Raw genomic sequence first — 24,504 nt, 5'->3', positions numbered from 1 at the left:
TTACTCAGGTGAGCCCTCTCTCTGTTTATTCTCACTTAAATGGCTCTGCCCTCCTAGGAAGGTACTGTGTCACTCCATCTGTCCTCTCCCGTGCAGCGTACCCCCTGTTTAAGTTTAGCTCATCGCACACTTGTGTCCTTACGGTTACATGCAGACCTTGATTCAATGACTAGAGCTGAACATTTAAAAGAAGATTTTTATTGTAGCAGGGAGATCTCAGATGTGTTGCTGTACATAAAACAGCAAGGTTTATGAGGTCACACAGAGATCACATTACGAAAATCTGTATGTAATAATGGGCGACGATGCATGTGGCGGGGTAGTTTGGAGCATTTTTAATATGAAATTAGAAAATAAATATTAGGTGCTCCTTCACCAACAATGGCATCTTGCCCCTAAGACCTCTAACCGGGAAATAAAACAGGGCGGGCAAGGTGAGGTCTTTAAAACAGGTACAAGGTTGTAAATATTTACTTCAGATAGGACTGCATTCTGAGGCAAAGGAAATAAAGGTTTTGCCCTGAATTGGACAATCATTTTTTCCAGTTGATTTGCCAAAACTGCGATTAGAACACAGGTTGCATGGTTTGCGCGTTAGTCACTACCCTACATCTCCCTCTCCTTTCTGCTGTACTCCCCTAACCACGGCAGTCTGTCGCTTCACTCCATCTACCGCCATCCTCCAGGCCTTCTCCCTTTGGCTGCAGTGCCCTTTGTCTCTCTATTTCCTGGTTTCATCCAACCTTCTTTTTTTCTTTTTCACCTGTTCTCTTTCACGTACCATCTGTCTTTCTTCCTCTTTCCCCACACTTCTCCACTTTTCTTTCTTTTTTTCTCTTCTGTTCTCTCTTACTTCTCCAGCTTCTTTTCTTATGCTTTCCATCCCCACCTGTTCTGCCTCCCTGCCCCCTCCACTTCTTCTGTCCCCCCCCACCTCTCTTTTCCTCCTTATCCCTCCCTCTCCATTTCTCCAGACAGCGAACGGGTGCCTGGGGCAGTCTTTGTAAATGCGAGCTGGACCCAAGGGTAAATGTGAAAGCGAAACAGAGCAAGAGGCGGGACCTGGCACATACAGATTCAAAGGAGAACTGACTGTCAGGGGAGAAGCGGCCAGGAGGACATAACGAGCATTTGCATTGCAATGGGTCTCGCATTTGCTCGAGGTAGAGCTATTAGCGCTGTAAACTCCTAACCGGACTTTTCTTGCCACATATATTGAAAATTAAAAGTAATACAGATTCACATTAGTGAGCCTATTCAAAGCTCCACGCCATGAATGTGAAGAAGACACACAAAAGGAAAAAGAAGTTCTCTCGCAGTGAAACGTATCAGCGAAAGCGCAATTAGCCATGTAATATGGTCGGTGTCCAAGGCGGTAACCAAACCACCCCAAGGAGGGACAAACCTAAAGCATTTCCCAATGATGACGAAGGATTTTTGAAGGGCAAGCCGATGAACAATCGATGTGATGGGCGTGAGGTGGGTGTGGCTAAAAGCCCAAATTGATATCACGTTGGAAAAACAGCACTTGCACGCTGCTATGCTCAACCTAAAACTCTAGAGGAAGGCTCTCACACAGTGCTTAATTCGTGCTTGTTGTTTCCAGTGCTGAGCACCAGCACTTATTTTTCAGGGCCGGGCTTATTTTTCTGCTTCTAGCATTTGCTGCAACCAAAATACACACATGGGAAAGACAAAGGAAGAGAAAAACGAAAAAGCGTCACAAGGGGAGAAAGTAGAAAGAGGCAAGAGTGAGCTGAATGGGCAGGGAGTGGCTTTATATGGGTTGAAGAGGCCCAAGATGGCTTTAGGATTACGCTACCTCAGTATTCCATGTTCGCACATTTAATTGCAGCACACACATGTTTAAGAGGAGGGCTTAGGGCACCGGCACCTTTTTATTTACAAATTAAGCACTGCTCTCACACTTACTGGGGAATCATAAACTGTTATAAAAAAAAGCATCTCAGCAACACAAAGCAGCAGGGTGGCCACCTTCTTCAACAGACCCCTATTCAGACCCCACCAAAAACAAACCAGCAGCCACCAGTAGATTGAGACAAATGCCCGATAGCGAATCCCTGAGAAACCATACTAAACATAAGTGACTTGAAGCTATGACAAAAATTCCGTAAAGTGTGGTATATCAGGCACTTTGAAAAACAAATCGTTCTTTTAGGTTCATCCAGGCAGTTATTCTTAATATGTTTAAATACATGAACAGGAATGAACGTCAAACCACATCATATAACGCTAATTCTTCGAGAAAAGGTAGTGACCACACATTTTCACTGGACAAATTGATACAATTGATAAACACAAAAACATGGATTACAAAACATTCAGTAGAACCACTGATCTAAATACGTTTGCCCACTACACAGAGATTAAGTTTCACAAAGCAGTAAAATGTGCAGTTGGAAATTTGTATTTATGCTGCATGATAACTTTGAGCAAGGGATTCTAAGTCTATGATTGCAGTATCATTAACCACATTTCTCTATATCATTGTGTATTATGATGGCGCGTGACTAAAAGGGGGTGGGGGGAGTACAGTATTTAGGGCATCAGACTAGAACGTTCCATGGAAATTAGGAATTATCCTTATCTCATTATAAATTCACATTTTTATAACGCAAGTAAAGAATCTCGGCAAAATTTAAGTTCCAGAAATATAAAAAATATGTAACTGTTATTTTAGAATTCCACTAGATGGCACTGATATCAAGACAAAATGTATTATGTTGCATACTGTCTTATTGCAAGTATATTGGAGCAGTATCCCTGGGTGAGATACTATTCTGCTCAATTATAAAATGCCTAGTGTTTATGTGCTTGAATTTCCCTGCTGTAGGAACACTTTATCTGATTTTACTGGCTAGAAGATCCAGCTGGTAAAACTGCTTGAGTCTTTTGCTAGAACTGGAGACTGGCCCCATTTGTCCCACTCCTAATACATGCCTCTCCTTGCCAGGCTACATCCTCGCCTTCCTACTGCAATCTTCCCCACCTCGACTCCACCCCTGCCCCACACCAGCCTTGCCGCTCACACCTACCACCTGTGGGAGGTAAATGTGAGTGCTAATTAGACTCCTTCCAAAAACACATTAGTCTCCTTTTTTGTGGGGATGATCTCAGAATATAATACGTAATGTGAGAGAGAGTGTGTGTCTGTGTGGGTGGGTGTGGGTGTGTTTTTTCACACAGATTTACTGTCAAAGCAGTTTCATTTCTCTCATAACAGACCTTTATTGTTACCTGAATCGATGCTGCTCGTTTTATCGCCATTAGAATGATGAAAGGATTAGTAGATCCAGTGACCACGTCACAGAGCACACTGAAAACAAAGCATTAATCCACTAAACTCCATCACACTGGTACAAAGACATGTTCACTTCTAAGGATAAAGTAAGGATTACATCTGTCAATTTACCACGAAGCTTCATTTGAAAATATGTTCATATATTTGCTAATGAAGTCGTTATGCCCTAAATCTCTTACATGATTTAAGCTGATGGAAACATTTTAATTGACATCAGTCATACAAGGATTTTAGAACTCACACACTTCTTAATATGAATGATAAATGGTAAGGAGCATACATTACAAAGTACCACCGGCAGTATTGTCTGCGAAAATGAAAACACACACAACACCCATTAGCAGTTAGCTGGTATTTGCATTGGAAATCTGTAAACCATAAGTACATTTACAACAGTCTTAAGTACTTACAGGGTATGGAATTTTCATTGATTAGAAGTTTCCATCGGAATGAGGGATAGTTACAAGAACTGGAGTTTAAGCACTGATTTCCATAGACTTTCCCTTGTCACTTGCAAAACGTGTGCAGTACAAATTATAGTAGTGCGGCTATCCTTTAAAAAAAATGATGATGATTTTACAAAAGCAGAAAAATGCTTAAAAATGAATGTGTCATTTGAAAGTTCACATCTGACGATGTGCCTGTAAAGTACACCTATAGAGTGGAAGACTGCTCTTCCAAATAACTAAAAGAGTGGAACTATTTAGTTTTAGTTGCTTAGTTTTGTTTTAAGATTGACAGGAATACCCAGCAACATTTAACTGTGTTGGTATACTTTTAATCCACCACATGATGAAGTGAGTGTAAACACAAAAAAAGCCTCCTGTCAGACAAGTGTGAAGTATACAAACTGGTGCTAAAATGACCATGTTAGCCACATTTCACCAGGAACCATGATCAACATCATTTTTAAAATCCATTCTGAAAGTGTAACCAGAAGCCAACACTATGGACAATCTTAATCAATTTATGCTTTGTTCACGTTATAAATGATATGACCAAGTTCGGGGCTACTGGCTTCTAATACATTTGGGCCATCAGATTTAAAGGTTGTACAGAGTGGTGATAAAATGTATTTGTTGCAGAGGTTTATTTCCATTTCTTCACTTTTGTTAATACCCATACAGATTTTTGACCACTCAGTTCTGGGACAATTGGCTCATTCAGCTTCTGACAACGGTTTTGTTTACAGGGTGTGAGCACAAGTCTGTCAGCTCGAATTTCAAAGTTCTGGCACTGCATACAGTGATTTCTTCATATATTTCCATAATATCGATTGCGATTCTGAAATTCCCTGTAAGCATACTTGGCATCATTTTTGTTGTGTGGGATCCTCCCAAAGGGTTCATGATCATTGAAGCAGGACTCAAAGACCTCATCCACTGCTCTTTCTGCAGTTTCCCTGCTCACCTTTCGAACTGCCAAAATTGATCGAAGGGCTCGGTCTCGTACACAAACCTGAGCAGCAAAGCAAGAGAAAGATAAGTAGAGTGAATTCATTTTATTATAGCATGCAACATGGAAAGGCAATTATCGGTATTGCAACATTGCTTAAAGACAAGGCTTTTTGCTCCAGAACTCATTCAGGACAAACAGATACAATGATTGTACAGCTGAGAAAGAATGGGCAGCTGCAAGAGTAGTTTAAGTGGTGCCAACACCACTTCTTTAGGTTTCATTTGCTACAGTCTGGTGGCGTGGCCATCCTTGTAAAGTCAGCTAAAAAAAAGATTATACCTTCAAATGCCCAGCCGGAATTTATATGAAAGCCAGGTAAGGTTACATGTAAGGTAACATTTTTGTGGTGAGTGCCATGCTGTTAAAACCCGTAGTCTGCTGTCCAAATCAAAAGGATGGGGATTCAGTAAACACAGATGGCATATATCGTGTACAGAAACGCCACAACAGGTCTAGGACAGAAGCAAATAGAGATTGGGAGGGAGGAGCTTTTTCATATATTTTGGAGGCGGGAATAAGGATGTCCTAAACTCCCCCTCCCCCACCCACAGCTGCATCGACCTCTGTCACATTTTGTCAGTCACTGTGATGCTGAAGGACTTCAGCAATATAAGTTTTCATTGTTAAATAAAACAAGAAATAAAAATGTGTTTGGTTAGTAATACCTCACCAAATTATGCAAGTTGCTTAAATGTCAAGAATTTCAGCTGCATTTCTAGAGCAAGATTTAGGGACACATCAGTAAGAGGAGACCAGAAGATTAGTTATTGTAAGATCGATCGGAAAATGTGGTTTTGTACAGTGATGTCAACCAGATTGTATGTAGGTTCAATTAATCCCTTAAATAAGAAAAACTAAGCAAAAGGAACACATAATTCTGTGTATCAGGCAGAAGTTTATAAACATATTTGATGTCTTCAATTTGAGAAAGTGCAAAAATCTGTTAATCGAATACATTTTTAATACAAATAGTTTTAACAAACGTTTTTACATATTACTCATGCAAACTGCCTGGTGATATAAAAACATACATTTAAGAACCGTTTTGAGTAATTAATTAGTATCCAGAAACGCATACACCAACCTGATGGTGCCCTTTTAATCCAAATTTAAACCTGGACACCTCACTTGAAAGGGAGCAGTCTCCACTGAGATTTGCAGCACGAATCTGGGAAAAGCAGCAGTGACACATTAGCCATCTAGAACAGAAACACGCACTGTTTTATAGCTAGTTATAAAGAATGAATATCTACATCTGGAAGTAAACTGTGCGTATTTAATTGAGAAGTGTGAACACTTTCACAACGAATACAAAAAGGCGATTATACTTCTCTGCTCTTAGAAACACAACTTTAAAAAGGAAGTTTTCAAATTTCTGTGAATGGGTAAGATAGATTAGCACATGCAAGCATAAGTAAAAAATCATAAAGGCAAAAAAAAATTAACAGTTCTCATTTCTTCTTTATTGATGTTCAGCTGTATGTTCTGTATGAAAGAAGATAAAATATTGAGTAGAAATGTTGGTAGAGCTAAAAGGGAGGCCTAAAATCGGTGGTTTAAAGCGTCGAGGGCCCAAATACCTCCTGCACGCCATTAATCCCAACTATCCCTCACAATTATTTCCAACAACCGTGCCTTCTGGTGAACAAGAAAGAATGGTGATAAAGTAAAGAAAATATATTAAGGGTTTCTTGTGTTCTTATGGTGCATAACAGTTCCCTATGCTTTTGTCCGGATCCATCATACTTACTGCATACAAGAACCTCAAAAACACAAAGTATGAGGCAAAGGCAACATAATGAGTCAAGGTCAAGTTTCAAGATATCAGGCAGGAAATGAAAACTTAACCAATCCGTACATCTGTTGTTGTTAACAATCGAAGCTTATTTAGTTCTTAGTTTGGATCACACTTTGTTTTTAAACTAAAATTGTAATCAAACATGTTTCAAATTCTTCCACTCAATATAACTGTGCATAAATACATACAATAACAAATTTAATATAGTTAATAATACCAGGTTAAACACCGGATGCCAGTTATTTACAATGTAATTGCCACCCAACTAAGATACCATTATAACTCCCATTCTAACAGAAATTATTTCCTTCTCCCTTACTTTTCCACCTGTTTATAGCTTCTAAAAATCTATCTTTAGAACAGGCAACATCTAAAAATAGCAACTCGTATTACATTTTTATGGGTTCTGACAAACGTTCTTATACTATGCTATATTTGTTTAAAACAGGTCTGATTAAATGCTGCTTGAGATTGACAAAATATAGGCAATCTACTAAAATATGTATACTAGAGCATTTCATTTTTAACCCACACTCACAAAAGCCTTCCGTATTTATCATTCTCCCACTATCAAAGGACTCGGAAAATCCAACATATAGACCCATCCGAAATTTTAATATCGCTGTTTGTCAAAATGAGTTAGGGAGCTCTGAGAAATATGGGTAGTTTGTGGCTTCCTGCCATGCATTCCTTAAATACAGCTTTGAAATCTGTGTTAAGGTAGCAGAAATCTTTGTCTCTAGACTGTACTGCGGCCTCTACCTTAAGTTACTTTTTACTGATTTATAAAAACTGCAATTTTTTTAAAATATTTAGCAGGAGCACCAATTCATTTAACAGGCGCCTAGTATCTCTTGCCCAACACATTTCACTATGACAAGTGCCTTTCATACAGAGCAATTATACTTTATCTACTGTGCTTATTAGCAGTCTTTGCAAGAATCGTATTGTTATATTGTGAGAGGTAAAATTACATGATGTTAGCCCGAGTTCTATATGAATAGTCTGTATCAAAGATGAAGGAAGCCTCAAGAGATTTTCTTAAACACCTGCAGTGCATTTTATTCCAGTCATGTTGTGAGGCTTATAATTTCTGTGACATACAGCATTTGAAGAGGCTCTAGCCTTCTAGGCCACAACAACCGGGAAAAGTTCAGGACCGCCTGATTCTCTCTTAAATTTCTTTAATGCCCTCACAGATGTAGAGGTTCTAACTATTAGGGAGCCAGGATGGGATTTCCAATGCAAATTATTTGAGAACATCATGGCCAAATATTTGTATGTGGGGGCTTCTTCTATTTATAACTAGGTAATTTGCTTTACAATAGTTGTTAAACAATTATAATTTCCTATGCAAGACCACATGGGTCACATCCAAAAGTACAAGATCATCAGCATATAATAGACACTGGATTTCCTGGGGGAAAAGGAGCATGACATACTTAAACATGTGGGCAGGTCTGCCAAGTATAGGGCGAAGTGTGGAAGCCAAAGCACAAACCTGCCGAAGGCCATTGTGTATTGGGGTTTTCCGTGAGAGGGTCCCATCTGTATCCAACTCCACCCATGCCCAATTATTATGGTGTAGTTCTTTCAGCACAGCGGGAAGAGACTTGGGAATATCGATAGCTGCCAATTTTTGCTTAAGCAAATTCCTAACTAAATCAAAAGCAGAACGATAGATCAACAAAACAACAAAATACATTTTCTCTTGTTTTAATTGCTTTATGTACCAGAGCTCAAAGACTAAAACAATGCTCTCTGGTGCAATGTTCACTCTTAAATCCACCCTGCTCAACTGGTGCTGAACTGTGGTGCTCAATCCAACCCTTCAAATACAAAAGGATTTGCTTGGCAAATATTTTTCCCCTATATCAATTAAACTAATCTAGTGGGAATTTCTGGGATTAAAGGATATTTTTTTTATAAATCGGTTTAATTATGGCACCTTTCCCACACTCTGGAAATTTCCCCTTATTTAAAAATCCATTAAAAGCGAAATAGAAAAACCGGCATACCAGTCTGCGTTGGATTTAACTATAATAGCCAGAACATTATCTGGAACAGCAGCTCTGGTAAGATTTATACCAGCTAAGGCCTTTTTTATTGCCGACAGAGAAGTATAACATAAAAGATCTTCATCCGGAACAACCCAGTCTCCATTAACAGACTCCTTTTCAACCGAATCCAACTCCAACAAGAAGCCAATCCTGGCTTCCGCCGAAAGTTTGAAGCTCAAAGCAGTCTTACTTTTACTTACTCCTTCCTTTGTCAGACTTTCTTCATATCCTTTAGCGCTATTACAGATGATATCCTATCCCAATTAGGTTTATAAATCACCACCTTCCTTTCTTTAATTAATTAATCACTCTCCACTTTCATTCTCTGAATGGAAACTTCTCTTGCTGTATTTGTTCCTACTCCCTTGTATTTATTTAATTTTCTAAGTTGTTTTTCCAGCTCTTGGCACTGAAAATCAATCCAACCAATAAGAGGTGCCTTACTATCAGTTGTGTGTGGGGGTTGTGTATTCTGTATTAGTGAAATCTAAGTCAGTCACTTTAAGTACTACTCTATTATACCAACCCAATATATCTTTGCTACCAGCATTATTTCCCAGGTCTAGTGACAACTGAAGCTTTGATAAAAGGGCAAGATGCCATTCATTTATTCCAGGAGTCAAACGCATTGAGTACTCAATTTGCAAGGGCAATACTTGGTCCTTAATCACAGTTACAAGTTTTAGCCCACTCTATAAGGACCAGTGATTATTCCTTCTCACCTGCAGGATCTGAACATTATTGCAAAGGTCACAGAACCATATCTGAATAAAGACAGTCAATAGGACCTTGTAAAGTGCCTGCTGGAAAGGTTTGGCTAGCCGACAACTCGGATGGAGTTCTACTATGAAAACAAATAAATCCTAAGTCTGCTATCACCTTTTGCATTTTATTAGACAGTTTTTGCGGAGAGCAGTTTGTGAGCTTTGCTATCAATATATTACAGGACTCCAGATCTGCCTGGTCTATATTGTCCTAGCTGGATTTAAACACATATTAAAATTCCCCATAGTCATAACAGAGGCTTCTTTTCTAATCACTCACAAATTGCAGATGCCTTCCCAGAACCATCATACCTCGTCCCCACTTGACTGCTTGTCGAACCAATCTACATTTACGACTAACATTGAATCATAATAGACATTATTAGATTAAAAATATATATTAATCGCTTGCAACCATTGGCATTTTGTTTTTACATTTGTAAGTTGTTTGGCAATTTCTGTGGAAACTAATGTTAATAGTCCCCCAGTTGCCCGACCTGGGCTTTTATATTGAGCCTCACAACAGTTTTGCAAGAATTCATTAAAAGAGGTAATATTCCTAGAAAGCCAGGTTTCCTGTAAGCAAACTATAGAATGTATTGTATCATTTGATTCCAACAGTCCTTATCCATCAGTCTCCTTAATCCATGGATCTTCTATAAGATTAACCCTAGGCTATATGGTGTATCCCTTCCCTAGTCCGTGATACTGAAATAAGAACAGTGCCCACATGGTCAGTTTCAAGGCAGGAAAATCTATTACATTCTGAACTTGTACTGTTTGCTTAACTTTGAAATTACCTTGATAAGTCTTCTTTGGGCTACTCTCTGGTGCCTCACAGACAATCTATGGAAATGAAACTACTTAGCCATGCATGATGAACAAGGAAGGTATTCTCTTTATCAGAATGTATTTCTTCTCTTGGCACTAGCCTAATTCCCTGTGAATTTAATTCCATCTCAGATTTCAGTACCAGGGTTGAATCAGCTTTAAATAGAACATTAATTTGAATATCTCTTTCCCTTCGTTGGTATTTGCAAATGCACCATGCTTCATATCATTAGAAGCAATCAACAGTCATGAAACACAATTTTTAAACACCTGCAAATGATAGGCTCTATTAAGTGGATCCATCTTTTATTTTTCCTACTATTGTGTAAAATATCAAAGTGTAAAGCTAGATCATGCTACTTATAAGCCTTCTCTGCTGGTTGTCGGCTTTCGAACTAGGAGTATCAGTCACAATCTCACACTTGGTTCCAGCTGACCTCTCTATTTGAACCTTGTGGGCTCACCTTTTTTTCTTATTTGAAGAAACTGATGTCTAGACTAACAGACCAAGGGGCACAAGTGTCAACTCACACTGCTGACTTACAGTGTTCAGAAGGAACTGTATCTGGAAAGCCCAAGATACAGTCTTACATTTTAGCAAGACTCATGATGCAAGATGTCATTAGACCACACCCCTTCTCATTACAGAGATGCACATCACCTAATATGCTTAATTGGTAGTAGGCTTTCGAGCCTATACAGCTTGGAGTAAGACAACATGCATAAAGAGGATGATGTGGTCAAAATACTCATTTGCCTAATAATTCTGCACTCCCTGTATATGGATGGGGTAATGCAGAGAAGATAAGAGTTGGTTAATGGAAAACTCAGTGCAGAAGAATATTCAAAATAGGGTTCCCTCTTCCTATACACAATAGACTATTGCCGGAGAGAACCTACCATTATCTCTGCTTGCGAAACTTAAAACCACTGTTTACCTGTTTTCTCCTACAACATTGTGTTCAGTAATATCACAATATAGAAGAAGTATAACAATTTCAGAACGGTAATACACAGTCTTGCAGCACAAAGTAAAATTTCCTCCACAGAATGTGCAGACATGTAAATAATATACTAATCTGGGATATTCGATATGGGAAATCTTTAAAAAATGAAAACGACCTTTTTAGTTACATTTAAGAGGTTGTGGCATTGGGGCAATTTATTTTTCCTAACAATGGTTATGGGCATCATTATTAATTTTCAATCTGAAAATGTACTTGCTAAATTTCATCTTTAATCCATAAGAAATCACCTTTCACTGCCCACAGAAATGTATAAACATGCCGTTACACACCACACTTACCTCAGAGCAGGCAAGGTGCTTGACATTGTTGAACCAATCCACATGTGCTCGACAATGGTCAAAAGCATGTATCAGCTCATGCGTTACCACTCTATTCATGTGAGACTGCCCATGAATGTTATTTTGGCATAATACGATCTAATCGAAATTAAAGAAATACAGATCTGATTATTTTGTTTGCCTATTTCAAAACATTAAACAGTGAACTTAAATGTATAATTATTGTCTTGCTTGTTTTCTTGAACATAAAGTATGTAGCGAGAGTTCAACAGATAACACTCAGCAGTAATACTATGAATGGCAACAAAAGGCACATTAGGAAGGTGAGTTACAAATTTTAAAAAGTACTTTCGATGTAGTTTTTACACTCCGAATCATGCATGAGAGGCAGAGGTAATTGAAAGGGTCATTGAATTAAAAAGCATGTTTTTTTAGGGAAATTTTAAAAGAAATTCTGCATCAGGCAAGTCCAAGTCCATTTTAAGGTCAAGAATTAATCTGAGCACAGTAACATTCGTGATGACTTAGTCCATTGCAGGAGCAACCTGTCCTGATGAAAAAGACTTTTTTCTAACAAGCCAGGCATTGGAAAAACTAGCTGAGTTATACGTATTAATCTTTTCTGAGGAACACTCCGGCATGTAAATTATTCTGCTCCAGTCCCACTAAATCTTTAGAGATGTAGGCCAGTGAAGGTCTCTGTGGACCTTTATGTCTGTGAAATAGGCGAGGGCAGCATGATCAGATGGGAAAAGGTGGCCAAAGGCGACAGTGAGGGAGACATTTCGACAAGACAAGAGAATATTTCTCCCCTAAAATAACTTGTGTGGCATAATAATAACAATATTAACAACAATAACAATACCAAAACGCCAAGGATTTGAATATGGTATGACATTTTAAGGTTTGAGTAACATCTGTATTAAATTGCAGTACTTTCCCAGAGGACAGGGTGCGCAATCCACATAAAACTGCTAACCAATATTAATCTGAAACAGCCTTACTGAGAAGTGAGGCTTTTCAAATCATATAGTAAATTAAAAAAGAAATGCTAGGAATGCCTGCATTTTATGTAAAGTCCTACATTTCTATATCTTTCTCCCTGCTTTTGGGAAGTGTTTCTTTAATCAATTTCAAGCTCTTAAAGAAGTTAAATTCAATTGCATTTAGGTTCTTCAGTGTCATAATTTCATCTCTCACTGCCACACGCACCGGTTGCAACAATGATGTTCTCTTAAACTTAACGATGGGCTTGTTGGATTGTGCTACCCAAACATGTACAAACAAGTGTGAAACAGATTTGGTATCCTCGACCTTTCTGATTTTACCGATATAATCTCTGTGTATTACTCCACCACCCTCCTCAACTCCCTGGTCTTCTAAAAGAATTAACTTTGTAAAGTATATTTTTGTTGCTCAGAGAAGATCTTTGAATTAAAATGTAACAGGGTCTCATTTTCGCCTTTTGAAAACAATTATACACTGTTGATGTGATGCAGCGAAATACATCACATTACTGAAATTTTAACGTCTTTTTCAAAATTGAGCATTTGCAAAATTTCCAATTTTTGTAGATTGTCTTCCTATAAAAATGAATTTAATTCTCAGTAAAAAAAATTGGTTGGAAAATAGAAAATCACAAGAAATCAACTTGAGGGTTGTATTTAAGTATTGCAAACGCCAATACCTTTCCTACTATCACTAAATATTTTCTGTTACAATTTAACAGAAATTCACAAATTTCTTAAAATTTGCCAAGTTTCACACAAAGTGTTTTGAAATTTGTAGAGCTGAAGGCCAGCAAACCCTCTCTGCCAATTAAAGCATTAACTATATATTTTGGGGTTTTATATAGTGCGGTCCATACATACACTTCTAGCAGTCCACATTGAAGCCAGCACAAACAACAGCAAGGAGCTCTTTACCATCATGAAGGAGTTCTCCAACCCCGCAGCCACCAGGAACACCATTCCCCCCCCCCCAAGAACTGTGTGAGAAGCTGGCGGACTTCTTCCACAACAAGAGTAAGGCTGTTTCAGATTACTATGAGAACTTTAAACTCCAATGCCCTGTATGCAACAGTATCAGCCTACTGGCACCCACGAACACAAACCCTGAACACCTGCTCGCCTATTGGGCCCCTCTCACAGCTCAAGCCACAGGCTCCATCATGAACTCCATACACTCTGGAGCATCCACTGACCCATACCCCCACCACATCTTCAACCTCAGTAGCCGGACGATTGGCAACGATCTCAAGAAAGTCCTGAACACCTCCATCCCGACGGCCTCCTTCCCTATGGACTGGAAATACGCTGAAGTGAGACCCGTCCTGAAGAAACCATCCTCTGACCCAGCAGGTCTGAAGAATTACCGGCCTATCTCCCTGCTTCCTTTTCCAGCAAAGGTTCTAGAAAAGGCAATCAACCAGCAACTCACCAAACACTTGGAACGCTACAACCTCATGGACTCCTCTCAATCCAGATTAAGAGCCAACCACCACACTAAGGCAGCTCTGATCGCAGCCACCAATGACATCAGGGCCCTCCTTGAAATCGAAGAGACAGCAGCCCTTATCCTCCTGGACCAGTCAGATGCCTTTAACAATGATTCCACCACACCTTGATCAAAAGGCTCCACCAAATAGAAATCCAGGCTGATGCCGTCAAATGGATTGCCTCATACCTTACCGGAAGAACCCACAGAATCCGTCTCCCACAACTGACCTCAGAACTCAAGATCATTTGTGGCGTTCCACAAGGGTCATCTCTCAGCCCCACCCTCTTTAACACATACAAGACCCCGTCCAACACTGTCAGATTGCACAGACACATCATCTCATATTTCGACAACACCCAGCTCATCCTCTCGCTGTCAGAAGACCCCTTCACCACCAGAACCAACTTCCACCGATGTACGATGAAGGCTAACTGTCTCTAGCTGAACACAGACAAGACAGAAGTCCTCATTTTTGTGAACAGCACCTCGCCATGGAACAACACTTTGTGGCCTGCTGAACTCTGCCCTTCCCCACGCCCGCTACCTCAGCATCATCTTTGACAGCAAGCTATCCAAGCAGAAACAGGTAAACGCAGTGTCATCTGCCTGCTTTCACACCCTATGCATGCTCCTTAAGATCTTCTGGTGGCTCACAATCAACACAAGAAGGACCATCACTAAAGCACTCGTAACCAGCAGGTTGGACTACAATAACACTCTTTACGTAGGAATCAATGCAAGCCTCCTGAAGAGACTATAGACAATACAAAGTCAGCGGCAAGACTTCTCCTTGACCGCTTAAGACAGACTTAAATTACCCCGCACCTCAAGAAGCTACACTTGCTCCTGATCGGGAAGAGATGTCAGTTCAAGATGCTGGTGCATGCATACAAAGCCCCGCACAACAAGGACCAGCATACATCAACAAACAAATGACCTTCCACCAACTGACCAGACACCCCCGCTAATCCCCTGATCCAACAGCTGAGGACGCCCCTTTTCTCACCTGGAGGCAAAAGCCTGGAATGACCTTCCCCTGCACCTCAGGATAGCTGCAACGCTCCAGGAATTCAGAAAAGGGCCCGACACATGGCTGGTTGAATGAACAGAGCACCACTAAGTAGCTAACTACTCCAGCACTTTGAGACCCTCACAGGTGGTTTCCGCTTTATAAATCCTTATTTGATTCAATATCCGTCTTATTATGGATACTTCATAGCACAATGAAATTGGTTTACGAGTTGCAAAGCATGTGAGTCTCTAACCAGTAATAAGTCCACAGTGGAGGTCCCAATGTAGCACTTGACTATCTGGGTAGCAAACCAGAGCAGTCCAACTCCTAATCCGGGGAGCTGGTGTGGGCTAGTAACCCCAATTCTCTGGCATGCAACACAACTACTTAATAAATCATTTCCCAGTTGGTGGGTCCTGAACCTCATAATCTCAATACCCCCAGCTATAACAGATGCAATATGACAGTATAAGGCGGTGTCATTATCAATAGGGCAGACGTACTGGGTTTGTCAGGGTGTCACCACATCAGCATAAGTAACCACATTAGATTCAACATTATACCACCACGGAAGTCTGAGGGAACTGTACTACTCAAAGGCATTAAAAACATCGCTATGTCAACAACGTGACAAAGAATTAAGATACAAAAATGTTTCTCTGAGTCTACCTTTACTTAAATTAAACTACTATTGCAGGCACAGGACCAACTAAAATGGGTCCTCGCACTCCAGAGCTTGAGAACAAAAGCTTGAAACTGAAGATAAACATCTTCTGGAGTCAGGAAATCAATCCCCTGGTAAAGGTATGGCTACTTTCTAAAACAAAACTTCAGGGGGCATGCTGCACCTCCAGCAGCCCACCAAACACACTTCATAAATCATTGGTGGTGCCCCTGCCCCTTTTTTTTTGGGACACCATAAGGCAAAATGTGTGCTTTTCAGCCCCCCGCCCCCAAAGAGGGATAATAGGGCACTCCAGGGTGCAATCTAGGAATATTAAAGTGGTGCCTTTGTCCCTTTATTTACTCTTCCCTCCAATGGTGCCTCGTGCTGTGTTCTTTTTTTGTTTGCTTTCTATTTCTGGGTGTTCTGGCCCTACAGCGGACACCCACAAATGGCGGGATCATTGAGGCCTTGGAGGGTGGGAGGAGTTGCGGGGTGTGGAGCCCCTAGGCCTCTTCAACCCCAATGCCACTCCTCGGTCAGCACCATTTCTTTTGGTGCCTCGCAGCAACAGGCAAATTTCTTCTGAGTTCTTGCGGATGGGAGTAGCCTTCCCTGAGCTCCTGCCCAGGGTGGCAGCCAGGCAGATTCCCATGCCCGCAAGGAGTGCAGGACGGGAGGAAGAGGGCAGTCACAACCCACTCCCAAACACAGGGAAAACAACACACCATGACTGCTGATTCCCTTTATTCTTTGTGGTGCCTGGATATGGGGTCCCTGAGATCACAGTTGTTGTTCCAAGCTCCGGTGAGATGGGGGCCCCAAGAGGCAGTAATATTTTTGTGGGGGGGGAGGAGAAGAGGGGAAGGAGGGAGGTTTATGCTTACCTTCTCACTCAGACAGTGGGAAATTTAAAATTTAACAATTGTTTCTGTTGATCTCAGAGCCCTGGCTCACCCTGGGGATATTTTGGGAAGGAGTGCTATGTGCTTGGTTTGTGCTCTTCTCTCCTCCAGAGCCAGCCAGCAAAACACCCTCGCTGCGACACTCCCCTGGTCGTACAGCCCCCTGGTTTCATGAAGAACACCTGAGGGTCAGTGGAGTCCAAGACCAGTCAGTTGACAGAAGTCTCAAAGGGAACCATTCAGGGCCCAGAGCAGGCCCATCCCCCCAGCTGTTCCTCAGGAAGCTTAAGAGTGCCAGTGGCACTGGCCCTGGAGACACCATCCTAGCCCCAGGGGTTAGCTGGTGTCAAAGTCTTTCAATTCATCATTGGAGTGCATCAGGTGTCTTTCCCTTCCAGCTGGGCATTCTTTTGCTGTTGTCGTCTATGACCAATTCGAAGGTGCCACATCATCACTCCACCCCTCCCAACTTTCCCGCAGAGCATCTTGGGATGATCCAATATGGAGACTTTAAGATGCCTATGGAAAGAGCTCTCCTGAAAGACACAGCTCTGCCCCTAGCTGACACAGCTTCCCGATTCCTTACCACCAAAACTTCAAAAGCGATCCCCCTCCTGTGTTAGCTTTGAATATTTGACCCACCTCTTTCCTTCCAGTGGGCCTAGGCTGCAACCACTTAGGTGCAGTGCTCAGGGTAATTAACAGATGTAGATTTCCTACCTATTCCTTCCTCTCCCAGGAACGGAGTCAAGCACTGTTAGTTACTCTATTGTGTGTGGAGGCATTTGACCCCTTTACTGGACAACAAAGTAGTTAACTTGGCCCAGTGGGGGGAGTGGAGGGACAAAGAGTTGAAATCTAACTCTGCAATAAGCCAGGGAACTATGTTTTTTTTAAGTGTCATATGGTATGTATGTGGGATGTTAGGGACTGTAAATTCTTACTCTGGATGCAGTAACCAAGTGGTAGTAGTTTCAAGGATGGCATACAAGTTTGGGCAGTATTTTGCATATAATAGGTGTGAAGGTTTCCTAAGCAGTGACTGAGGGAAACCGTACTTTAGGGAAGATTTTGTAAATACTGTGTAATACAGTGTAAACACCACAGATCATCAGTAAGCACTACATTATGAATTCCCACTCACATTAGGCCTACTCAGGTCAGTACCAAACCCTGAGAAGCCCCTTCTACCTGTGACAGACTGCAGATAACGGGTGGCGCAAGATTGTAGTCACGTGTGTTCAGATGTTCCCGTGTAGCCACCCCATTAAAGGTCAGATGGAAAAAATCCTGGGGGACTAAATGGGTGGAGCCCAATTTGCTGCATCAACCCAGATGAGTTAAACTCTAGATATTGTGAGTGGAAAGTTAACACCTAATCAGTACCAAGAGGATCCCAGTCAGATATTCCTTAAAGGTTCAAATATAGAAAAGTCTGGACAGTTATCGGACCTTAATGGATCAGCCTTAATTGCTAATATAGAGCCTATTAATACATTTATCAATTATTCTGTCTCACTACTATGCATGTGTTGGTACAGTTTATAAAATATTTAAAGTTTCTCAATAGGTACACAATAGTACTGTTTGTCCAAACAGAAAAAAATGTAAGTTGCTGTGCCCACAGTCAGTTTTTTAGCAGAAAATTAAATAACAATAAGCATCAATGCTTGTGTTCGGATTATCAAGACAGACTGCTATTAGTTCACAGGGCAAATGTGCCTGCTCTGAATTTTGTTTGTGGGAGTAAGATATTTAAAGCTTAATCTGAGCAGCAACTTGATGAGGGACTGTATCTGCTGTTTCTCAGTTAGCAGCAACTTAAAGAAAATGGTGGTTTTGGTTAGACCATAAGTTAAAAAACATGCATAAGAAATTTCCTAATAAGATGGCATAAAGTATCCGTTTAAATGTATAAACGTTCATGTTTTTAAGAGGAAATATACGCTGATATTTTAGGAAACATGCACAATACTTACCTCTGATGTTGCAGCATCAAAACCTCCACTTACGGAACCATCACAATCTTCACATGAGAAATGTCGATCTTTAAACACAGTACTAAATATAAGAACAAAATAGGTCAGATTATTGGTGTGCAAATCCCTTATGGATATTTTTACAGCTTTAAATGGACTATACACATCCATTTTATAGTTTGTCCCGGACTGGTAATTTTTGACCACTGCCTAATCATGGAATTCCGAATGAATGACCTGATACTGGACTTTGCATGGACACATGCACCTAGCCATGGTTCCATCTTAACAAGGGGACCTCTGGACTGTGGCCTAACCTGAATGTCGTTGAACTTCTGAGAGCCTCCTTGTACTTGTCCATATAACCCATTTAACCAATGCGTGGAGAAGGTTACACTGAAATCAAACAGAGACTATATTAAATGTAATTGTTTAATGATTTCTGCTATTGCGCACACTATGCAAGGCTTATAAGTAGCTCAGTGGATTTTGCCTGCAGTAGGCGGAATGAAATGTAAAATGGACAACTGAATATACACAAGAAAGGAAAGTTGAGTCATAATTGTTCTTCCTTCTTCTCCAGTAAATTTATTTTAATATGGCATTTATTTCTGGTGGGCAGATTGTTTATTTGCAGTGCTGATTGTCAGAACTAAGAGAGACGTTGACAGATAACATAGAACATACAGTATAAATGCATGACTCATTGACGTTGGTATATAAACTTGCAGAGATTTAGACATTTTGTTACAACAAGCATGCAACAGTAGTACACACAGAAGTAAGCAAATACGACTCCGGCGTACTTCCTGTCCACAATGCACCCAATTCACTGTTTTAAGCATTGCAGAAACATGTAAAACGACATTTAGAATAAATGTAAAGTATTCCATAGTGAAACACATTATTCTACCCCCATGGAAAAATATCTTGCCTTGCACCACCAGGAAGCATTGAAATGCACTACCAGGAAATACTGGAAAGCACCATGGAAAGTGATTTTCCAGCTTTTTACTAAAGTAAACTTGTGTGTATTTTCTTGGAACCAAATCATTCACCAACGTAGGGGTTTGTAGGTGTTTCCCACATTTTGAGTGGCTTCCACACAATGGAATGCCCAATTTCCAGCACTGTAAATTTTCTGCTGCGCTGCAGAGCATCGGCATTCTTAAATCAAATTTACTATCTTTGCTGTTTAAAAAAAAATCTTTTGGCTTAAGATCTTTTTTTGCAAAGGTGATTTCTTTCTTACTTAGTGAATCTGGCCCAATGTTCTTGCACACCTCCTCAACACTCCCAGTAAAGTACAATCTACTATTTTGAACTTTTATTCCTCTACTGATGCTTTCAATTAATTTCCATCATACTGACTAGTGAGGAAAGCGGAGGTTTCACTCTTATATTTTTTAGATATGTTGGGCACTATTGAACAGAGGTCAGAATCCTGTTTCATAATTTCAAGTTATTTTATTATTTTTAAAGTACTGCACAACTATTTCCTTGCCATATGTAACTTAATAGTCTTTCTTGCTGGCTTGTATGGTCCCTATTCAATACACTTTGAATCCCTTTCATACCACACTGTAAAATGATTTGATCTAGAACACTTTAGAAGCATATTTGGAGAGCAAAATACATTAACCCGCATTAGAAATGCAATTATATATAGAAATACCTTACCAACCAGATTGCTTCATTGCATCAAGAAGAAGCTTCGCGTATGGACCTGAAAAAGAAGGTAATTGAAAACAAATGAAAGAACTACGTGACAAATCTCATAATATTTGACGGGCAAAGAGTATTTAAAATATATATTTTTTCAGATTCAATTGCCAGATCACATTAACACTGTAAACTATAGCAGAAAATAAAGGTTCAGAAACTTAGTATTCATCTACAATGAAGTAGGAAGATCAATGTATATGGGAAATTATCCTCCATGACTATTTGCAGCAAGACTGTTAGCTTCTGAGCTGCTACTGTTTCATCAGAGATGATGAAGGTCCTTCAAGCGGAAACTAAGCTATTAACGGTCCACTTTAGCATCCCTCAGTGTTTATCGCATTTGAAATGGAAATGAAGGAGGACCACTGCTTTAAAGGACAAGTTTGGTTTAGAACTCATAGTTTTTTATGGGATGTTGAGGAGCTAGACAGGGAGGCCCTCGTCCTCATCGGTGCCTTTGGAATCATTATTAAGCAGGTCTTCATTTTCCACGGAGCCAATTCATTCAAAGGTGATAATTGATAAAGAGTACCTTGCCTGAAACGTTGCAGCAGCTTGTTCACAATGAACAGATTTCATTTGAGAACTCAGACAGGTCCTTCTGACTATATGAAAGGGAAATTGTTGCATGATCCTCAGTGTATGTTCTATACTTCAATTAGGCTTAGTGAAGGGAACACTGCTATACCTAGAACACTCAAACTGAAAGTTGTTCTAGATTCATCACTGAACTAAGCCACATACACTATGCTTCCATGAAATGCACTCCATCTGAACAGCCTTACGCCAATTCTCTATATCTGAGGTTATTGAAAACAGCAATCATCAATGGCCTTCTCGTAACGTCACTTAACATCCTTATATCTTCTTTTTTATTTCTTGATTTCATCTCGCATGTAGAGAGAAAACTAATTCTGTACCTATAGCTTCTTCCTAAAGATTTTAACAAAGTCTTCATTTGAATTTCTTGGGAGATACTTTAAAGATTCCTTGATATGCCGTAACATTCAAATAGTTGTTTCTGAACGTAGGTGTTATCTTTGACATAGCTAAACAATAAATCATAAACACAATTTTCAGGCCAGCTAGAAGTATTGATTTTTCAGTAATAAAATGTGCGTTGTATTTAAATGCTTCTCAGGTGGTCTTTCTAGTTAATAGACAATGGGCCATATTCTCAAGAGGATTTCTCTGATCTACGCAGGTGCAGATGGAGAAAGCCTCCATTTTATCAACTGCTATACAAATTACTTGGCATCTGAGCTCAGAATCTGTGCTTAAGGTGAAGGAAGGGGTTGAGGAGGTGTAGCTGACGAGGTGCTATGTTAAGTGCATCGTCACATCCCTCATTCACAGAGGAATAGCTGAAGCAAAATATTCCATGCAAGAACTGCACGCCTTGTATACCACTATTCCTGTAACAAAGGAGTAGAGGTATACTCAATTGCATTACTACTGCTATGGTACCAATGTAATTTTCAGAACGGACATGCAAGGTCCCTTTAACAGCTTGTACATGGTACTTCACTCCCTGACCCACATAGGTGGTGGGTGGAGGGGTGCGAGGGGGGGAGTTTTTCTGCCACTGTTTCTTCACCCACGTAATTCGTATTAGCAATGCAGGCGCCTTCTTCGTTAACAGATCCAGATTGTGAATCAGTGCCAGCAAACTCTGAAAACAGAGCACATGTAACATGGGTATTTTGTTCTTTTCCAATATACCATCATATTTTAATGAAATAAAATGCTCTGCTCAATGTCTAGGTATAGATCACTGGAGCAAGGCCATAAGAAATGTGGGTGGTGGTGCTAATCTGCACGTGCATTGCAGATTAGCACCACCACCCAAGTAAGGCTTACAGCATGTACCCAATTGCACAAGCACAAATTGTTAGCACATACCTAGATTTGCACCATCATCATTGTTCGTGCATACCAATGTGTGCAACAGCAATTGAGTGTGTGCCCAGACTTGAACCAGAACTCAGAAGACTGGATTGAAAGGCAAGATTGGAACCACCACTCATTTATCTTAAGTGTGTATTCAGATTTGTTCCACTTCTTATAAATCACTCACGGTAGCTGTTATATACCCCTTACTTAGTAATTATAATTGGATATTCATATTTGCACAATCTCACTCACCAATTTGAAAATACTTATTTCGGATAGCAACACCACTCTTATCAAATTGAGCCATTTCTCACTGATCCTCAGAAGATGTGCATCATAAATTGCTGCAGGTTGCAATTTGGAGTAATTTGTAAACTACAGGCAGCCAGGTCAATTGTATAGCTCTATGTAGTTTGGAAAAAAGAGGGGCTGCTCCAGCAAACTAACAGAACTGGTGCTGATAAGCATCCTTCCAAACATTTTCTGCTCTGAACACACTGCCTATAGAAATTCCATACTACACAACAAGGGGAAGTTGTTCTCAGCTCAGCCCAGCCCAGCCCAGCTGCACCATTTATAACAATGCTCTCCCAGTCCCAGCTTCCCTCCCAGGCACATACCAATGTTTTGTGGGAGGGTGCTGCCTTCCCATTGACATTTAATAATCCAGGATTCAGGGCAGGAAATGATTGTGGGAGGTGGGGACAACCTAGCCAATAAAAAGCTGGAAATCTGGCTATTACACATACGCTCTAATTTTTTTATGTTATTGTGTCTGAAAATTTATCACGTATACTTACTCCTCAGCATAAAGCCAGATTCACAGCATCACCCAGTAATGTTAAGTGCATACCCATATTTGCACTATCACTCGAAATCTTAAATGCATACCCAATTTTGTGAGATCATTCACTCTGATGTAGCCTTCCATGTTTTATCTGTGATGCGTTTCGAAGCAAGTTTTGTTTTGTTATTGGTTGAGTTGGTAATCGGATTAGTCGAAGTCCAGGATCTCGAAATATAGTTGTTGTGTTCTGGGATTATACACTCACTAAACCATCTTGGGTCCAGTAAGACGTGTTTGTAAAACCTCTAGCTGAACCCTGGGTAGCTGTAGTTTTAAGCAGCAAGGCTTAAACAAGGAACTACTGTAAAGCATTTAGAAGCACCAAACAAAGCAATAATAAAGTCCGCCAACTCAAACGAAATTCAACACCAATTTATAAAAAAACAAGATTATATTTTTAGGAATTTTTAGACTCCAGGACGAGCAAAATCCACCGGAAGTTTTCGGACATAAAGCACAAAAAAGCATTGGTAACTGTACAGTTTGTGAACTTTTAAAACATTTGAAAGAGTTGTAGTCGGCTACTCCGGCCCAAGTTAGGTGACCAGTTCTGACAGGGAGATGGTCAGGGAGCCAGTGAGGAGTATTTGGACAGTTACCTGGTACACAAAGAAGTCCAGTTTCACACTTTACATCGAGACTGTAATAGACTTCAATGGATGCACAATGCTGAAAGATTCTCTGGGGGCTGTGTAGTTGACAGGGCCTTCCTGAGGTTATTCCTCGGTCCACAGGTAAGGTGGAACAACTTTGGCTACAGGGGCTAGAATCCCATGAAGTTCTCTTTGAGCCAGGAGAAGTCCAGCTGGGGGTGGACTACAACTTTCCGGACACTGCAGAACCAGCCATATTCTTTGGTGAGGGCTAGTGTTCGTCTTTGTTGACCAATCCACAATCTGACACTCTCCCGAGCCCAGCATACACAGGTGCAACTTTTGAGTCTGGGGCAGAGGTCCTCTTTGTTGCACATCGGCGGCCAGGGGTGATTCTTTGCAAGTGGCTATTGACTGGTCAAGATCAGCAACTTCTATGGCCTTGGTGCGGGAACAAGGGGTCAGAAGACTGACCCTGGAAGTAAAAGAAATTGGCCTAGGGCTCAGAAGCAAGTTTTCCACGAGCCAGGCACCAGAGGCATAGTCCTCTGTTGCTGGCCCAGGGAGAAGGAGGCACAGCCCAGCAGATGGTGCAGCCTCTTCTGCCAGGTCAAAGAATGAAGCAGGGCAGTCCTTCTTCGGTCCTTTCTCCAGTCCAGATGTGATCTGAGGTACAGGGTGCCAGGGGTGCCATATTTATGCCCAGAAATGGCCCTGTAGGCATAATGCAGCCACTAGCAAATGGGCTACCATGATCCCTCCCTTGCTTTCACGACCTACATATGTGGCATCAAGCAATCCCAGAAAGCACTACTTTCCCCACTGTGAGGATGTCTGAACCATTCCTC

At 40.6% G+C, this 24,504-nt stretch overlaps 1 protein-coding gene across 1 annotated transcript in view; it reads right to left on the bottom strand.

Annotated features, from left to right (window-relative positions):
* Positions 1-3,224: 3,224 nt before the first annotated feature.
* The window catches only part of ATP23 (ATP23 metallopeptidase and ATP synthase assembly factor homolog), a 52,909-nt gene continuing 31,629 nt past the window's right edge, over positions 3,225-24,504 (bottom strand). The window contains exons 2-6 of the mRNA XM_069229051.1: positions 20,279-20,324; positions 18,599-18,680; positions 11,540-11,677; positions 5,865-5,948; positions 3,225-4,780 (exon numbers count right to left, since the gene is read on the bottom strand). Coding sequence (XP_069085152.1) covers positions 4,577-4,780; positions 5,865-5,948; positions 11,540-11,677; positions 18,599-18,680; positions 20,279-20,324 — 554 coding nt within the window. The 3' untranslated portion in view covers positions 3,225-4,576. The remainder of the gene's footprint in view (positions 4,781-5,864; positions 5,949-11,539; positions 11,678-18,598; positions 18,681-20,278; positions 20,325-24,504) is intronic.

The sequence above is a fragment of the Pleurodeles waltl genome, chromosome 4_1, assembly GCF_031143425.1.
Source record: "Pleurodeles waltl isolate 20211129_DDA chromosome 4_1, aPleWal1.hap1.20221129, whole genome shotgun sequence".
NCBI lineage: Eukaryota > Metazoa > Chordata > Amphibia > Caudata > Salamandridae > Pleurodeles > Pleurodeles waltl.
The sequence above is the reverse complement of the archived record's forward strand: the minus strand, read 5'-3'. Positions and strand labels throughout refer to the sequence as shown.